At 35.3% G+C, this 18,495-nt stretch overlaps 1 protein-coding gene across 1 annotated transcript; it reads left to right on the top strand.

Annotated features, from left to right (window-relative positions):
- The first annotated feature begins 7,685 nt into the window (after positions 1-7,685).
- On the top strand, positions 7,686-10,044 carry LOC122007003 (RNA polymerase II degradation factor 1-like). The gene is made up of 2 exons (XM_042562738.1): positions 7,686-8,942; positions 9,023-10,044. Exons 1-2 carry the CDS (start codon positions 7,723-7,725, stop codon positions 9,762-9,764), a joined length of 1,962 nt encoding a protein of 653 aa, XP_042418672.1. The 5' UTR covers positions 7,686-7,722; the 3' UTR covers positions 9,765-10,044.
- The last annotated feature ends 8,451 nt before the right edge of the window (positions 10,045-18,495 follow it).

The raw sequence follows: 18,495 nt of genomic DNA, 5'->3' as shown, positions 1-18,495 counted from the left end.
TTTTCTGTCAAGTAATTAATTAAAGAAATTAACACGTTTTGATTTAGGGTTGGAAAGATAATAGGGTGCAATGACAAAATAATTTAATTCCAAAAAATGAAATTTCCAACTCATATAAATAAAATATTTTATAAAAAATTAAGAGTGTTTGGATAAATTTCCATGTTATTAATAAGTAAATCAATATAATTTTTTTTAGTTGGTAGTAAATATTTAGCTTACATGATCTAATTCTACAAAAAAATTTTATCAATTATCAAGATAAATTAAAAAATACACATAATAGATAATTTATCAATTTAGTATTTTTAAATCAACCGTTAATTATAAGAAAACATTCTATAGTTTTTTTTATTCAATCACGTCTCTTTTGTTCCCTTTAATGAAATTACACTTCCATATTAATATATTATTACTAAAATTTTATCTCAAATTTATTTTTTTAGTTGCATTTTTAATTTTATCCTCTATCCAAATCAACTTGAGGTATAAATTATTTTCAAAAAAAGTTTAGCACTGGCAAAATTGGGCACTTCAATTTTGTATGCATTTAAATTTTGTATAAAGTTAAAGTTGATTTATAGAGTAGTCTACTTGTATATCTAAATAATGGGCAAAATTTTAAAATACATCTACTTAGATTGACTTGTGTATATTGAGTCGAATATCAACTGACACCCATAAGGATCCATTCAACTTAAACCGTGTTCAATCAACTAATACCCATGATAGTCGATTTAGCTAGCCTATACAACAAGCTTATCTTGTTTAATAATCACTTGAGTTGACTCAACTAGCATTCGAGTTCACTTAATTCAAATAGAAAACAAGTTTTTACTCGAGCACAAGATTCTAATCGACTAGACAATCAATTAAGCATAGTAGTTTATTGAGGCAAACATTAGACAACTGAATCCTCTAATTTTGTTCATCTTACCCCTTGTAAGTCATTGCATTTCTACTAGATAAAGTTAATATTTTTATTCAAAAAGAAACTCATGCCCCTTTATCAAAGGTTCTCAATTAAGTCTATCTAACTCAGAATAATTAATCTGGAGATTATAAATAGGACGGTAAATGAATCAAATACTCGTGAATAAGTTTGGTATTTGGTTTGATAAAAATTTATTTATATTCGTTTAATACATGAGATCAATTAAATTAAAAATCTTGAACAACTCATTAAACTAAACAAACAAACTTAAACACATATGTGTTCTACTCGTTAATGTTCGTGAACAACATTTTGAACAATATTATGAACAATATGTTGGTGCGGGAAGCATCCGACGATCGAACTCGTGTTTTGATAATGGCAAAGGATTCAAAGTTAAGGTGTTTTGTGATCTAACAAGTATGCTTGAGTATTTCAGGAAAGTCCTAGCTGCGGTTAGGCAAAGGGAAAACCCTAGGGGGTGGTAACCCTAGGTCATAGGGGGTGGTAACCCTATGCGGAAAGTCTTGGCAGGTTGATGGCTTCAGGCAAAAGTCCTAGGGGGTGGTAACCCTAGGTGGAAAGTCCTGGTGTCGCAAACCAGGTGAAAGACTGGACTAGCCGGGAAGCGGATGTCCAGCAGAAAGTCCGGAAGCGTCGAGTACTGAGCAAAAGTCCAGTCGATCTAGAGGATTGCACTAGCAGCAGGTAAATCTCCTGAGTGGAGTAGGTGAGGACGCGTTCCCCGTAGAGGGAACAGTAGGCGTCGGGTAGACCTAGGGTTTCCGGACGGAAATCCGAAGTCAGACCCGGACAGTCCGGAGACTGTCATTACTCTGTGATCATATTTTCTGTTATATTGTGCTAGCTTTGGTTTGCAGGGTATGTGTTTGGGACTAACACTTTTGCAGGACCAAAGGAGCACAAGTGAACCTCGGATGAACAGTGTCCGAGGCGCCTCCATGGGCCTTGGAGGCGCCTCGGGTGCAAAGCTGGAGCTGGCTACGAAGCACCCTGGAGGCGCCTTAAAGGAGTCATAAGGCGCCTTAAAGGAGTCATAAGGCGCCTTAAACCAGTTGCTTAAGGCGCCTTGGATGAGGCATAAGGCGCCTTGAACAGATAAAATTCGACCAGTTCAAGCTTGATCCACGCGGGTGACTCGGCAGCATGGAGGCGCCTTGAATAGCTTTCAAGGCGCCTTGAACACCCTTTATAAGGGGGGTTCGACCAGCAATTCAAAACAACAACTTCCAGACTTTCTTTCTTCAACGTGCTGCTAACAAGATCATTCCGAGGTGCTGTTGCGACATACCGACGACCTGGAACATCAGTTTCGATTTTGTTATTGTCGGTATAATTTATTTTGGTGCTTACAATTGTAAATCTCTTATTGTACTTTTAACGAATTTATAGTTGTTGCCCACCGGAAGCGATCAAGGATCGCGGGCCTTCGAGTAGGAGTCGTCACAGGCTCCGAACGAAGTAATTCCTTCGTGTCTTTATTATTTACTTTCCGCTGCATTATTTCTGAACGAGTTTTTACGATTCCGATAATCGAACGGAATAGCCGCGAGCGCTATTCACCTCCACCCCCTCTAGCGCGTCTCGATCCAACACAATATTCGTGAACAATGTTTGTGAATACATATATGTTTAACTCATTAATATTCGTAAATAATTTTTGTGAACAACGTTTGTAAAGAATATTTGTAAACAACATTCATAAACAAAGTTCATGAACAACATTCATGAACAATGTTCACAAATGATATTCATTAATAAAACTCTTATCAATATGCTACATAAATAAAGAAACTTTTAAAATGAATAAAAAAGTTTGAATTATCAAGTTCAATAGCCAATCAAACAAGTAAAAGTTTCAACAATCAAACAAACTTAAATTGAGAACTTGATAATATCTAAATCAACCAAGCTCAAGACAAGTTTGAACCAAGTTCAAGCTTATAAAAAATAAATCAAGTCAATCTTTTGTTAGTATTAGCCCTTAGAATCAATTATGAGACGATTGACGAGAGAACTTTTGTATCATATTTCATTAATAAAAGATAAAATTTATGATTTTTATATTTACTTTAGAACTGTACTAGATGAATAAGTATAATAATGTTCTACGGTAGTAGGTTCTAGCCTACAGTATATCAATTGATCGAATTGACAATGGAAAACTGTAGATATATATATAGAACATTACTTTTAGCTATTCCTAGTCAAACATTAATATACAAAGGCAATATTAATGTATTGAGACTAGCATATAGCTCAATTGATGACTTAATCTCAAAGTCATAAATATAATATATCAAGTTGACACATAAGTGTATATTAGAGAATATATACTGAATTGACCCGCCATGAGAATGTTTCATGGATCATTATATTAGTGTCATAAACATTCTCATAGTGACTATTGGTATAAATAGTCCTTAGACTTGAAATCACTGTGCTTTCCTACATAAGGAGTTATGTACTTTGGTATCAGCAAACGTCACTTATAATAAGGTGGACTATAAAGTTGATCACTGAGTATGCAATAAGTTATGTGGAGGAATGTGAGTGACGTAAATATGATCTATCCCTTTTATATGACGAAAGTGATATCTGTGGACTCCTTGATTAAGTAGTACACAAGAATGCATGGTCATGCTCAAATTAGTCAATATGAGATATTGAGCTTATTTGATTGAGTGTGTTTACTTAGAGATCAGGAAACATAGAGATTAATAAAAGAATGATATGGTATATGCCTCATAGATCAATCTACATTTCAAGAATAGAAGGATCAACTTATACAAGATAATAGACACAGAAAAGTTAGATTAGATCTCTACATTCTCATCACTTGGGTAGTAATGATACACTGCTAGATTTCACTCATTGCATATGTATCTAAAATATTTTTAGAAATATTGTCAACGTTATGAGAACCTATTATGTCACATACAAAGAACGTATTGATTTGGAGATGTGTTTATTTTAGTTTGACTAAAATATGATGAATCCTAAGATTATAAAGTTAAGTCTAATCTGAATTAGACTCAAATGAATCCAATCATTATATTATTGGATTGAGTCTAATCCAAATTAGACTCATTGGATTAGACTCAACCACTAAAGAGAATTAATGTCCATTAATAGAGATTAATGTGACATTAATGAAAAGAATGTTGAGATATGTTTGATGCGGTATGTACTAAAAATACATGTCGTAAATATACACAACAGAAGACTTAACAATATATAAACTAATTTATTATATCACACACATCACATGCATGCAAGATGCAATCATGCAGATAAAATTATTAAACAAAATGAAATCGAATAACAATTATTCTAAGTATACCTTACGAATGACCTATAACGAGAAGAGTATCAACCTTTTATGATGTTATCGAACCTCATCTCTATTCGTATCCATGCTGAGCTCTTCAGGATAACTCTAAGAGAACAAGCTTCACCTTCGGAAGGTAATAGCTACAAGCTAAGGAGAATGATCAAGAAGAGGAATAAGAAGCAAAAGAAAGATCTTCTTCCTTTGGGTGGCTCACAGCAACAAGAGAAGAACATCTTGTTATGACCGACGACAAGAGAGAGGGAGAGGAAGAGAGAGGTATTGAGTTTTGGTTTCTAAAACCTAATCAAACCAATAATAAATTATATATTAATTATCTCTTAACCATATTAATATATAGTCCTCTTTAATGAGTTGGATTAGAAATTCCAAATACAACCCATTATGCTTTAACAAAAAATTAATCCATTAACCCCTTGGTTTAGTTCACAATTAAATCAAGTTGGTTCATGGCTAAACCAAATTATGATCAATTCTTTCATAAGAAATGTGGTTCATCCGGGCTTCAATTCCGACAAATATTTCTATATTTGTTCTATGTATGGTCCAACCAAACATTTATCTCTTGATCTGAGAATCTTATTATCTAACTTGTTTTACGTTTTTTATAGACTCGTAGTGTGTGTGACCCAATAGGTTCCTGATTTATTTTGTTCTTCCATAATTAATTACTTAATTATGGAATGATTATAAGTGATACCTAGTAGTACATCATGATCCCTCCCCAATTAACTGAAAAATCATAGTTGATCTCAGAACTAATTATGAACCCTTCAACGGCTACAGTGAGTCGTGGCTCGTTCCTTTCACTCGTCTTATACCCCACTTGGTTCAGGACGTGATCTATGTGTCCGCCCCCACTAGGTTGACTACATCATACATAACCCAAGTAATACTTCTTCGTTCTCGGATTCAAATTACTCGTACATAAGTATAAGAGTCCTATACTTTTTACATGTGATACTTTGGCTTAAGACTTGAGTAATAATTCTAACGAGTGGCATAGGACATATGTCTCCTCACAAGGAGCGGTGAATCACCTGTGGGCTATCCAAACACCTTCAAGCACTTTGACTTATACTCAATTATCTCGGGTCCACACCTCCAAGAAATGTCTACTTAAGATGTCAAATTATAAGTCTTTATGACTAAGATGACTTGTATACCTCAAGTCGAAGGAAACTTGCACTCGAGCAATAGTAAGAACTTTATAGACATATCCATATATGTAGAGAACCATATGAAGTTTTACAATAAGTCATTCCAATGAACTAGTTACCATAACTAGCATCAACGTTTAACTCTTAACATTCCAATATCTTCAGCTAGTGAGAAATAGTTGCTTGGCCGATCAAGGAGTATACCTCGTGCTAGTATTACAAAATTGATGATATCTAAATACAATAATTTGACGACTGGGAAATTCCACTACATTCATAATTACACATGTAGAGATAATTATAAGTTATGATCTAATCACAAATTCTCTCATGCTATGAATTGTATTGTGGACATTCAGTAAATGAGTTTAAGACTATTCAAACATATAATATGCACTCAAATAGTAATTTTATATTTATCAAGTAAATAGTAAAATCATAAGACGATTAATCGCCTTAGGATATTTCTCAAAATCTAGCATCAAGTGCATCTAATGGACGAGAAGCTTAATAGGAGAAGACCTTAGAGCAAAGTCAAGCTGCAATTGTAAAACTCCAATGGTTAGTTATAAGAGTTGAGTGACCTATATGCATGAGGTGAGAATATAACTCAACTTAAGTAGACTTGATCATTAAGAATAGTTGGAAATTCAATCGACTAGTAGATGAATCAACTGATGAGGCAAATCAGTCTATTAGTAAACTCTAAACATTATTCAAGTTATGTGATTTGGACCAACTTGTGATTTACTCTAGCTGATTGATGTGGAATTTAGTTGATTGATAGTTGAGTTGATTGGACAATCAACTCAACCCAATGAACTAGTGAATATAATATTTATGTCAGGGAGAGTAGTCGTTTGATACGGGAATCTTATCAATTAATATGGAAAAAGACGATTCGTTCGTCTCTAGTGTCCTTGTCAATTCATTCTTAGACTAATACGGAGAAGATGAATTATGGATAACTACTAGTCATTAGTGCAGGTAGCCAAGACATAGGGAAAGACATGCTCAGAGGCATCAAGTTTTGACTCTAAGACCTCATATAGCAACATTCTATACTTCAACTACTGCACCGCCTCAAGAGGACATAATCTTGTCAACTAATGCTAAATATAGAAAGCAAAACAAGAGTTATTGATGTACAAGAATGTGACAACGGTTGGATACTTAACAACTATTGTACATCAATCAATGTGGGTTTAGGCCAATTAATTAATTGGTGGCAGTTAACAATGAAGTATTAAAGTGTTGATGGCTATAAAAAGGGGAGCTCTAGGTGGCACAAGACATGCAATTTTGGATTGATCAAATCTATTTTGAGTCTTGTATACTTGCATTTTAATTTTCATTATATTCATTATTTGTAAGGGATTCCTACACCTCCAATTATTGACTAAGAAAAAAGTTAGTAGAGCTTTTGGGAATGATTCAATAACGATTCCTAACTTGTGGAGTAAAAGTCTAGTAAATTACCAAACCTTAGAGATTGTGCAACTACTTCTTTGTTTATGTTTGTATTTTAGTGTACTAATGGTTTTATGCCCTTGCTAATTGATAGTAAGAGTGATTGAATTTTATTTCAAAGTATAAATCAAAAGTGATTAAGTTTTATTTCAAGTATAAGATGGTTGGTTATAATTGCTATAATAGTTTTGAAGTGATTTTGATAAGTTAGATAATTTTAATGGCTTTGATATACTAATGTTGTATGTGTAATAATTTTGATTAAGTTCAAATAATTTCATTTTATATTTTAGAAATTACTATGGTAGCTTTTACGACAACACTAAAATAAAATTATTTTCTAGATGAAAAATACAATGGACCACTATTTTGATTTTTTTTTTAAAGTATTTTTTTAACAATATAATGAGCAAGCAATAAAAAAGCATGTCTACTAATTATATATTACAATGGGAAGAAAAACAAAAGAGGGGTTTTTCAAATATGTTAGTGAGAAATAAAATTAAATTAAATTCAAAGCTGTTTGAAAATAAATTGTGATAAAACTTAATAATTTCAAATTTTAAGAAGAAAATAAAATATAAAATAAAAAGATAATGAGTCAAAACTTATCCTTTTAGAATTCTTAAGTCTTTTTTTCTCATCTCATTTCACTGTCTTTGTTAGTGTTGGTATCTTTGTTTTAGAGTGAAAATGGGTGGGCAAAAATGAAATTTTACCCTTGGAATAATATAAACGCGGTACCCCTCACGGCACACTCGATCTATCGGCTGCCCCACCCGGTGATGGAAACGCCGGCGGCCGCATCTGGAGGCGGAGGAGCAGGCTACGCGGACTCCGTCGACTCGTCTCCTCGCTCACGAGGAGGTGACTCATGGGACGACCCCCCTCTCTCGTCTGTGGCTGCCCCAGGTCGCCTCCGGCTGATGTGCAGCTACGGCGGCCGCATCTGCCCCCGACCCACCGACAAATCCCTGTGCTACCTCGGCGGAGAGACCCGCATGGTCGTGGTAGATCGACACTCTTCTCTCTCTGAACTCTCCGCCAAGCTCTCCCGGACCCTTCTCGGCGGCCGCCCCTTTACCCTCAAATACCAGCTACCCAACGAGGACCTAGACTCCCTCATCTCCATCGCCACCGACGAAGACCTCGAGAATATGATCGAGGAGTACGATCGCATTCTCTCCGCCTTATCCGTCAGTTCTGGCGGCGGCGCTACCCGCTCCTCCCGCCTGCGCCTCTTCTTATTTCCGTCTAAGCCGGATACATCGCCGACTTCCTCGATCGGTTCGTTGCTGGATGATTCCAAGTCGGAGACTTGGTTCGTGGATGCGCTCAATAGCGCCATGGGCGGGATGGGAATCGACGGGATCCCTCGGGGCCTGTCCTCCGACTCTGCCTCCGTGAACTGTCTCCTCGGGCTTGAGGACGATTCATCCGTTCACTCACGCGGCGGCGGTACTGCAACCGCTCCCTCAGGGCTTGGTCTGGGTGCCCCTCAGTCGGAACGTGCCGAGCAGCTCGTCCTACCCCACCCGGACTCATCGCGCAAGCTCGCTCGCCAAGGCCAGGACGTCCACTCGGTGCCGGACTCGCCGATTCTCGACACGTCTTCCTCCTTTGGATCCGCCTCCTCCGTTCCGTCTCTCTCCAACCTCCCTCCTATCCGAGTCCGCCCTGACGACCGCCCTTCCGATCGGCGAATCGCCGGGCTCGATGAGCACCTCGCCCACATGAACCTGTCGTCCACCGCCAAAGCCAGCAGGGACGGGCAAAGGATGGATGACGATTTCAAGGAACAATCGGGCGTCACTCAGCCCCAAGCCCCACCGCCGATCCCCCTCTCTGCTTCATCATCCGTCATGTACATCTCCCCTTCCGAAAACCCTAGCAGATCTTTCTCCTCCGACGACGAGAAGTCCGATCATGGTGGCTTCCGGAAACCGGCGGTGCAGCCTCCAAATCCAGCCCAGATCGAAGCTTCCATGCCCGATTTAGGCTCTAGGTATTGATCTGTTTCTTAATTACAACATCGAATGCAATTTTGTGAAGGTGTACAAAAGAAGTTCTTTTTTCTTTCCTCAGAACAACATACTCAAATGTCATCTCCGATCCAAAACGACAACTCCCAGTCCCATCGGTTGCTGCCACAGATTCTACCAGCTACCAATTGCAATTGCCCTTGGTGCAGCCGGAGCAATTTCAAGAGCAACACCTCCATCCTCAACTTCGTCAGCAGCAGCAGCAGCCGCCGCCGCCGCAGCAACAACAACAATATATCCCTACAAATTCTTATTACATCCAAGACCCTTCCACCGGTGGTGTAATCCCTGCCCCTTCTTACTTTCCTGTTGCAACCCAAACAATCCAACAATCACCACAAGCTCACATCCCCATGTATTACTATCCCGTTCGCCCAAGTCCGGCATACAACTTAGGGGGATTGCAGCCCGCTCCAGGGGACACCAATTCAGTACCTTCCATGGGTGCCATGCCTGTCCCTAGAGTCGCCGTGAAGCCTGATGTGCCAGCAAATTTATATCGAACTGCAGTCCCACCACCTTCTGCCACAGTGCAACCGCCACCGCCGCCTTTGATCCACATCGGTGCCGACCAAGCCCACCCATATGTAGCCGGAATGGGGTATCATGTGGTGCAGCAGCACCATCTTTCCCAGTCCCCTGCAACAATAGCTAACTATGGGTATCAATTTGCTACTACTGATAATACCCGTCCTCAAATGTACTACTCTCAGGCCACTCCATCAATTGCTTCTCATGGCCAACCTGTGAATTCTGTGGCTCCAGCTGATCCAAAGTCATCATGAACTTGATCAAAAAGAAGAAATCTGAGGTGAATTATAGTAAACCCCTGTGCTTAGATAGTCTAGTTACTTCTGCGTTCTGTAGATGTAGCTAAATAAGTCTATTAGCATATCGTCGATGATGTTCCTATGCTATTTGAATAAGTGAAAGATTTAGAACAGATCCTTGTTCTTGGGTCATCTATGTCATGAGTCAGTGGGTCTAGAGTTACAATAAACTGTGTATCATCTTTGTTATTCTCATCTATCTCGAGTCCTTGTTTTATGATGATCTTGTTTTTCACTTGGTATCTTGTACTTTTTTCTTCACTGTGAATTGTATCGTATCTCTGTGTGTGAATTTAGGAGCTCCATTGATGACATATTGATAGGTGAATGTGAATCCTCTGTCAGAAAGCATGAATGAGTCGACTAACCCTGAGATAGACAGCCCGGTTCTAGATTCTGCCCACCACTAAGTAAATGTTTGGATGTGTTTTACACTCATTGTCTGAGCTGTCCATATCAGGAGGAGCACCATGGTAAGATGAGTCATTCGATCCCGTCGTGCCATATTCTCCATTAAAAATGTGCTATACCTACTCACAATCTACATTTAAAGGTGGGTCTGCTGTGGAAAACAGGAGCAGCGCCTGTCTCGTGAAGTCTTTTGTTGAGTTTGTTTGTTCACTTTGGAAACAAAACTAGGTGTCTGCTATGATGGTTTCCTTGAAGTTGAAGCTGACTTTGATTCATCCATGTGAAACTCCATTAGCCAGGACTCAGTGGAGGGCGGAGTTTTTAATTTTTAAGAAAAAAAAGACAAGAAAACTCAATTATCTTCTAATTGGACAATAAATATAAGAAAATTAATTGAGTACTTATCAATTTATCTTTCAAAATTTTTATAGGATTGAATCGATTACTTTTAGAATTAATCGATTAGCTAGATACATAAATTATAAAAAAGATCTTATATAAACACAGTTCAAGTATAAAGTAGGTTACAATCCTTGGGGTAGGCTGCAATTGACTAATTTTCTTTTAGGTTTCGACTAATGGACCTTTCCTCTCGTCTATTAACACATGGACAATCAACCAGAAGACAATTATATTCGTTTGGTACAGATGAATTTGAGGTCAATTTATGGGCCCCATGATAAATACATATCTTACACATAGCCCTACGGCACACCGGACTTCTAAATAAAATAAATTCTACTTAACATCAATACAATTAATCTACACCATAAAACAAAATCAATATTACAAAATAAACAATCCAATAGATAGGCCACATAGCTCCTCACGACTCCTCTCCTGATCAATGAGGTGCAATTTGTCCTCGTAGGACGGGCAGATATCATTATATGGAAGGTTACCATTAAAAAGTCTGGACGTCAATTCTTCAATTCTTGATAACGAAATACTTATCAAATTCATATTCTCTTCATATGATGGTTACTATTCGGAGGCAAAAATCATTCGTGCTTTACCTCTCCGTAAATAATTATGGGACCAATCTTGTTGAGTGTCCGCAGTCAATGATCCTTTGCCACCAATGAGGTCCATCAATAAGCCCTCGAAGTTAAGGACCATCAAATAATTAATCAAACATCTAAAGGTCTAATAACACCTACAGCACATTGCAAAGATGCTCCTCCCATGGGACGACAACTCTAAGAACAATGGTCGTTTGGTTCAACTTTCGTGAGCACTTCTCAATTTATCCCGATGACCGATGAAAAATTTTCATGAAGCTAAAGTGATCATCTTTAAAATTAGTTGTCGAATAGTTGGATATCTTGGTTAAAAAAATTTGAGATCCATCAATAAAACTGGAAAACCTTCAATTTTTTGTTAATCTTATGACAACATACACATTTGATGCCTATTATCAAATATAAACATCTAACTTAATTCACATTCTTAAATATCAAAACATAATAGTTAAACATAACCACTAGAGAGGAATCATTATCCCATTAATCTCCCTTTTTGTATGTTTAAAAATGAGTTTAAATTAGGAATAAAGAAAGACTAATATATAAGCATGAAAGTAATTGATACACCTGTTGGATTGAGATGGATGGATGCTAGAGGAGTGAATACTATGTTAAAAAAGAACTCTGATTTAAAGCCTTTTAAAATCCTTTTTATTAGAGAGTTTAGATCCACTGAAATAGATAATTTGAAATATGCAGCAGAAAGAATTGTTTTCCAAATGGTTTTACAGAATATTAATGAGAAAATCATGATGATATAATTTAGAGTAAGAAGGACATTTGATTTTTGAGAACCTTGCTTAACATGAATAATTGTGCAAGTGACAAATAAGAAAAACCACAAAAGAAGATAGAAAATAGACATCATGATTTAACATGGTTTGAAACCTTAATTCCTACTCCGCAATCTATGAACTCGTAAGATGAGTTGTCCCTCAAAAACCACTAATTTCCACCATCTATGGACTCGTAAGGTGAATACTTAAAGAGATTTGATGCTCTTGTCGAAAAACCTTCAAGTCCCTTTAACACTTGTTGATCGATAATCATCAGTCTATTGGTTGTTATTAATCAATAGACTAGTGTTTCAGTTTCGATCCTTATCTATAATGGTTCTTACCTTATTGTTACTATCTCCAGTCAACTATGTATTGATTATAAGTCAACTGCCTTCATTAGCCGACTCATCCATGACACATAGTCCATTTTGTCTGAATCTGGACCTATTCTTTTGTTTACGAGTTCATTAGTTGACTGGACCACATAAATTGAGACTGAATCCTCTAGACCATAATTTCGTCATCCACGTTGAATGAATAAGTCATCTACTGATTGTGTCATTAGTGACTGCTACTATCATCAATTGATTGGTCTTGAGTTTATCAAGACTGCATTATGACTGAATCTCTTGTTGATTGTTGCTTTATGATCAGTCGACTAAACTTGAGTTTATGCATTATATATTGACAAAATCTCATGCTGAATGCATCATCAATCGACTTATCCTGAGTCTATCTTGTTCAAATGTTACAAAATTTGAAATTGAAATACCACTTGATCTTGTTAGCATTGATGGATGGCTAATGGGTTTGGGTCGTTATGTATATAAGGGTGTGATCCCGTAGGAGAGCAACTGAACGGCTTTCTTGTTTTCTCCATCGATCAAATCGAGATTTTGGAGTTGTCACCCTCACAACTATGGAAGATCACGCCCTCGTGTTAAATCTTCAAGTTCTTCCCGCGACAATGAGGATGAGGATGTCTCTCAATATTAAGGTGTTGATTTATAGTATTTTGTTCTATGCTTCCGCTTTTGATTTCACATATCTATTATACATCTCCGATAGATCCCGTGTTAAATCATTTGAATCTTTTGTTGTCAATTCATATGTTGTAGTGCGATCATAAGGAGGGATATGAAAATCTCTTCACAAGAAGAATCCTCCCATAACAAGAATGTAAAGAATCCTCCAATAGGAGGGAATCATAATGTGTTAGAAGTAATATTTTTAGGGTAAAGACAAATGCAGCTGGTTCAACATTTGAAATATCATTTTGGAAGAAAAAATTTTGAAAAAAAAATTAAGAAAATTTTATATTAACCCTAAAATCATGTAAAACTATACCTTATACTTACAAGATAACTACATTCTGGATTATATCCTCATTTATTGACATGACGGACATACTCTAACTCGAGAATCATTCATTATTTGAATCAAACAAAATTAAATAATATAATTTTAGATAAATAATTAAGATTATCAACAATATAATCTTCAGTCAAATATGCCGTTAGATTTATTTTAAAATCACTGTTGTCCTAATTTACGGAGAAAGAAATAGTCAGAAAAGACGTCGAAGTAGAAGCAGTGAGTCTGGCCATGGCCAAGGCCAAGGGTGAGTGAAGTTTTTGGACTGACTCCTGCTGCAATGCATCGGAGTGAGCACTGAGCTGGTGTGACTGCAGTTTGAATCTATCCTCAGCTTTAATTGCTTCTGCCGTGGCTCGGGACTACTGAATCCATAATCCTCTCCTCTCGTCTGTCGTTCTCGGCTGGTCCACAAGGTCCTGGAACAGTGAACCTGGATGTATGGTGGGTTTCGTGGAGATTGGAAAAGGCACCAGGTTGAAGTTACTATGCACAAGGGGAAATGAACTGTCTTATCCATTCCTGCTTTTCCTTTTTTTTTATTCCTTCTTCGTTGTTCTACGAAAGCTCCTTCATTGAAATATTCATGGTTACGTTTGAAAGAGATTTCTAGCATAGATAGTCTAGTAAATAAAGTGGATACCCTTCTTTAATGCCTTCTTTATCTAAGATAAGCTCTAGTGCTTGAATTGAATTTACAGGATTTTTTTTAATATTTCAGGAATGAGTTTGCTCGATGGAAGGAGAGAGTTTAATGTAGCGGTAAAAGGTGAAATCGTTCGTCCCGACGTCTCTTTTGTACCCAACTTAAGGTTATCATGAAAAAGGTAAATCATGGTAGTCGAAAGGACAAGCGATGGATAGGGTAAGGTACACAGGGTTCGGAGATTTATACCCCGACATCCCTATGGTTCGACCCCATATTCTCAACTGTAAACATAATCATCATTTATCATCTCGTATAACCCGTGGAATTAAGAGAAAACTTAATGTAGGAAAACATAGAAGAGGAGGGGGAAGGAGGATCACTGAAATGAGAGAGAGAGTTGTATCATTGCTCCAGAGGAAAAGTTACTGATGTTTTTTTTTATATATCCAGGTATTTGAGTAGTCCAACTAATCATGGAGGTAGAGACACCCAGCATCACTTCCAACTAATCATGGAGGTAGAGACACCCAGCATCACTAGTGTTTGGAAATGTTCAACGTGAGATTTGAACAATGGTTATATGACAATGAATCTTGCCTTTTACCATTACATCATATCCAGTGGGGCAAAATGAAAAATCATCTCGTTTATCTTAAAAAATGATAATTTCAGTTAATCTCATTGACTATCCCTGGGGTGACCGATCCGGTCCCACAAAAGTTTTCCACCAGTCACCAACGTAAATCGGGAAGCGCACGAGACAGTCAGTCCAGAAGTTCAACATCCTTTGATTACGCCTCCCATTTGGAGGAAAAATTTCTACAAATATATCGTAGCTGAGGTTTGAACTGTGAATACCTGGATGACAGTTTAGATATCTTACCATGATACCATAGTCCTGGGGACCTTCTAATTTATATAAAGGAGATAAGAAGAGGAGAGTGATGGAGTCATGTTAGCCCATCATACAAAGTTTATTGTATTTATTGGGTGTTCACATTTCAAACATTATGTAATTATTATAATCCACTCTTCCTCTATCTGAATTCTCTTAATTACTACTTAATTTGCTTTTCTAGAAATGTATCGTTATGTCAAATTATATATGATATTTTGGTAACCTTCTAAGATAGTAAATATTAAATAAAAATTCATAGAAATTGATAAGAGTAATAAGAATATTAAATTCAAATAACCAGGTCAGATAATAATAAAGTTGAGTTCAAACTTTTATTACACTTTATTGGTTGCTTTTAGCATATGATATGGATCATGTGGCAGTGTATTTGCTCTTTTCACATAAAACATATTGTCATAACTTCTTGTAATTAGATCCGATCACGGTTCTGAATCATTAGTTCACCCGTTCAAAAAATTTTAATCCTTAGTTTTAATCTTAATCTTCATAGACGATTACAGTCTATAGTTTGAAATCACTTATTACGATTCAATTCATGATTCACGACAAATTGAAATTATTATTTATATTTTATTTTTTTTAAAACAAATATATTTTGAAAATTTATAAATGTGAAAAAGATAAATAAATAAAAGGCCTAAACTTATTTAAGTTGTTTATATGTCCACTTAGGATAAAAATGAATTAAAGTCATATAATTTGTTAATTTTTTCGATATCAATCCTCTAAAGGTGCGTTTGGTTCAAGTTATCATGTATAACTTTGGTTATGTGATTACCAGGTAATCACATAACCAAGGTTATAGGGAATAAAACATAATCAAATGTTGTTTGGTTCAACTTAGGTAATGCAACAAAAACTTGTTTGTTTGAAGGTTTTAATGAATACCCTACTTTAATATTTTACCGTATTACCCTCAGTTACAAAACTAACTATACATAATAATAATAATAATAATATTATTATTATTATTATTATTATTATTATTATTTATTTTTTTAATGTTTTTTTACTTTTATTTTTCTTGTATATTTTTTTACTTTTTTATGTGTTTTTTTATTTTTTAATGTTTTTATATTTTTATATTATTTATATTTATATTTTTTTATTTTTTTACATTTTTTTAATTTTAATTTTAATTTTAATTTATTTATTTTATTTTTAAATTTTTTATAATTTTTTTTTAATTTTTTAAAATTTTTAAAAATTTTTAACTTTTTAAAAAATTTTAAATTTGTTTAACATTTTTAAAAATTTTATTTTTTATTTTTTTTAAATTATTTATTTTTTTAAAAAAATAAATTTTTAAATTTTTTAAAACATTTTTTTATTTTTTTACATTTTTTCTCTTTTTTTCATGTTTTTTCTTATCGGAGGGTATTTTTGGTAAAAAAAATTCGTTAACCCCGGAATCAAGAAAAACCTTAGTTTTCTGAGGTTTTCCGATTCCGGGCTACATGACCCTTTTGCTGACGTGTCGGGCATGGAACATTACTTGGGAATCATCGAATACCTAAACCAAACAAGGTTTTTGTTGATAACCTTGGATAGATAACCAAGGTTATCAAGAATAACTTCGAACCAAACGCACCCTAAAGGATGACAACTGCCCCAACCGCTTTCTTACTTTTGTTATAACTATTAATTTGTAAAAAATTTATTCTTCTTCAAAAGTTATTCGAATGAGAAAGATAATGAGTTCTCCTAGGGTGATTCATAAATGAATAATAAATTATAGAGTAGAACCAGAATTTTAAATTACGTTACCTCTCTCTATTAGCGATAGTGATACATGCATACTATATTTATGCTTCCATTTAAATTGTGTTAGTTTTTATATGATCTCGTAAAGGTTGAAGTAAAAGCGAAGATAGGATAATCAGATAATTTATAATATTTTATTCACGCTTTTATTACCTCCCTCCTCCCTATCACTGATACCGGTTTCTTGAATCTTACAGCTCTTTATTAGCGATAGTGATACATGCTATATTTATATTTTCATTTATATCGTGTTAATTTTTATACGACCTTGCGAGGCTTCCAGCAAAAGTGAAGACAGAAGATATATGGGATAATCAATTAATTTTATAAATTTTTATTAACCTTTTATTACCTCCCTAATCACGTTACATCTCTTTATTAGCATTTATATAAAGCAATAGTAATATATGCTATATTTATGTTTTCTTGAGTAATGAAAATTCAAATTTCATCCAGGATATATTCAAGTTTGAAAATTTTATGGTACTAGATCATCCATAATGATAGTTGGATCATCAAAATTATATACTTGTATTATAAAAAAATAATCCAATAGTTTTAAATTTTTTATCCATACTTTTATTACCTCTTTCTTTCCATCACACTTTCATTCCTTTATCACGAACATAATTAAGTTGATATTTACATCACAGAATAATATTTGAATTTACTAAGAATCATTCTCTTAGGAAATAAATCTTACTATAAATTTTATAGTAAAAGATGATTATGCTCACCCTAAATATTTCTTGCATAGGAGGACACGTGAATATTATTATTATTATTATTATTATTCCTTCCGCCATCGCACTGCTCCACTTAAGTAGTATAGAGTGCTTTTTAGATGTGGACAAGGCGTAGCGACATGGAGAAGAGGGGTGCGGTCGCCCCCTCTCATATTTGGTTAAAAAAGTAATATTATATATTTGAAAGTTATCATCATCACTTTGATTGGTCAATTCATTACTGTTTGTTTTTGGAAATTGATTACTTATTGAAAAGCCCACGATCTAATGTATCTATTGGTATCACTTTTATTAATAAATATCATGACTTTAAAATTAAGTATTAATTTTAAAAATAAATATATAATAACAAATAGATGAGATGAATTAAATTGTAAGACACAAAGTGTAGTTTAGATTCTCTGTCTCGAAATAATTTTATCCCTGTGTTCTCTTGTTGATTGGAGGCTTTACATATCACGAGGATATCATACACATCTTAACGATGTCATGATCATCCGATCGATAAGAGAATATTAGACAGAGATGTTTTGAGATATAGAATCTGAATTTTATAAAATGGGAGTGCTAGATTAAAAATATAATAAAATTTAAACTAAATCTAATAAGTAAGCGTAAAGATATGGATTATATTGATTTAAATTAGGAAAAATTAATTTGGTTAAATTAGGATGACGTCGTTTAAATGAGTTTAATCCATTTAAAATGGATTAGAATATTTTTTTAGAAAATCTTTTATTTTATTTTTCTTCGTCCTTGTCTCCGTACACATGCTGTAATATCACTGTACCATATGTCATCCCTTCCCTTATCTATCTTTTTTATCTTCCCTTCCCTGTTCGTTTCTTTTCCATTTTTATATATACGCTGGGTCGCTCTCAAGAGTCCTTACGCCAACCCGAAGACGCTACCCCAAACAGAATCTTACGTGGGTCGGAAGCTGTCCGGCCAGTTTCTGCAACCACAAGGCAGATGGGTACGGCGCGCTGGCCCACGCGAAGGGTAGAAATGACACGACG

This window comes from Zingiber officinale, chromosome 7B (genome assembly GCF_018446385.1).
Source record: "Zingiber officinale cultivar Zhangliang chromosome 7B, Zo_v1.1, whole genome shotgun sequence".
Lineage (NCBI taxonomy): Eukaryota > Viridiplantae > Streptophyta > Magnoliopsida > Zingiberales > Zingiberaceae > Zingiber > Zingiber officinale.
This window is presented reverse-complemented; position numbering and strand designations above follow the sequence as displayed.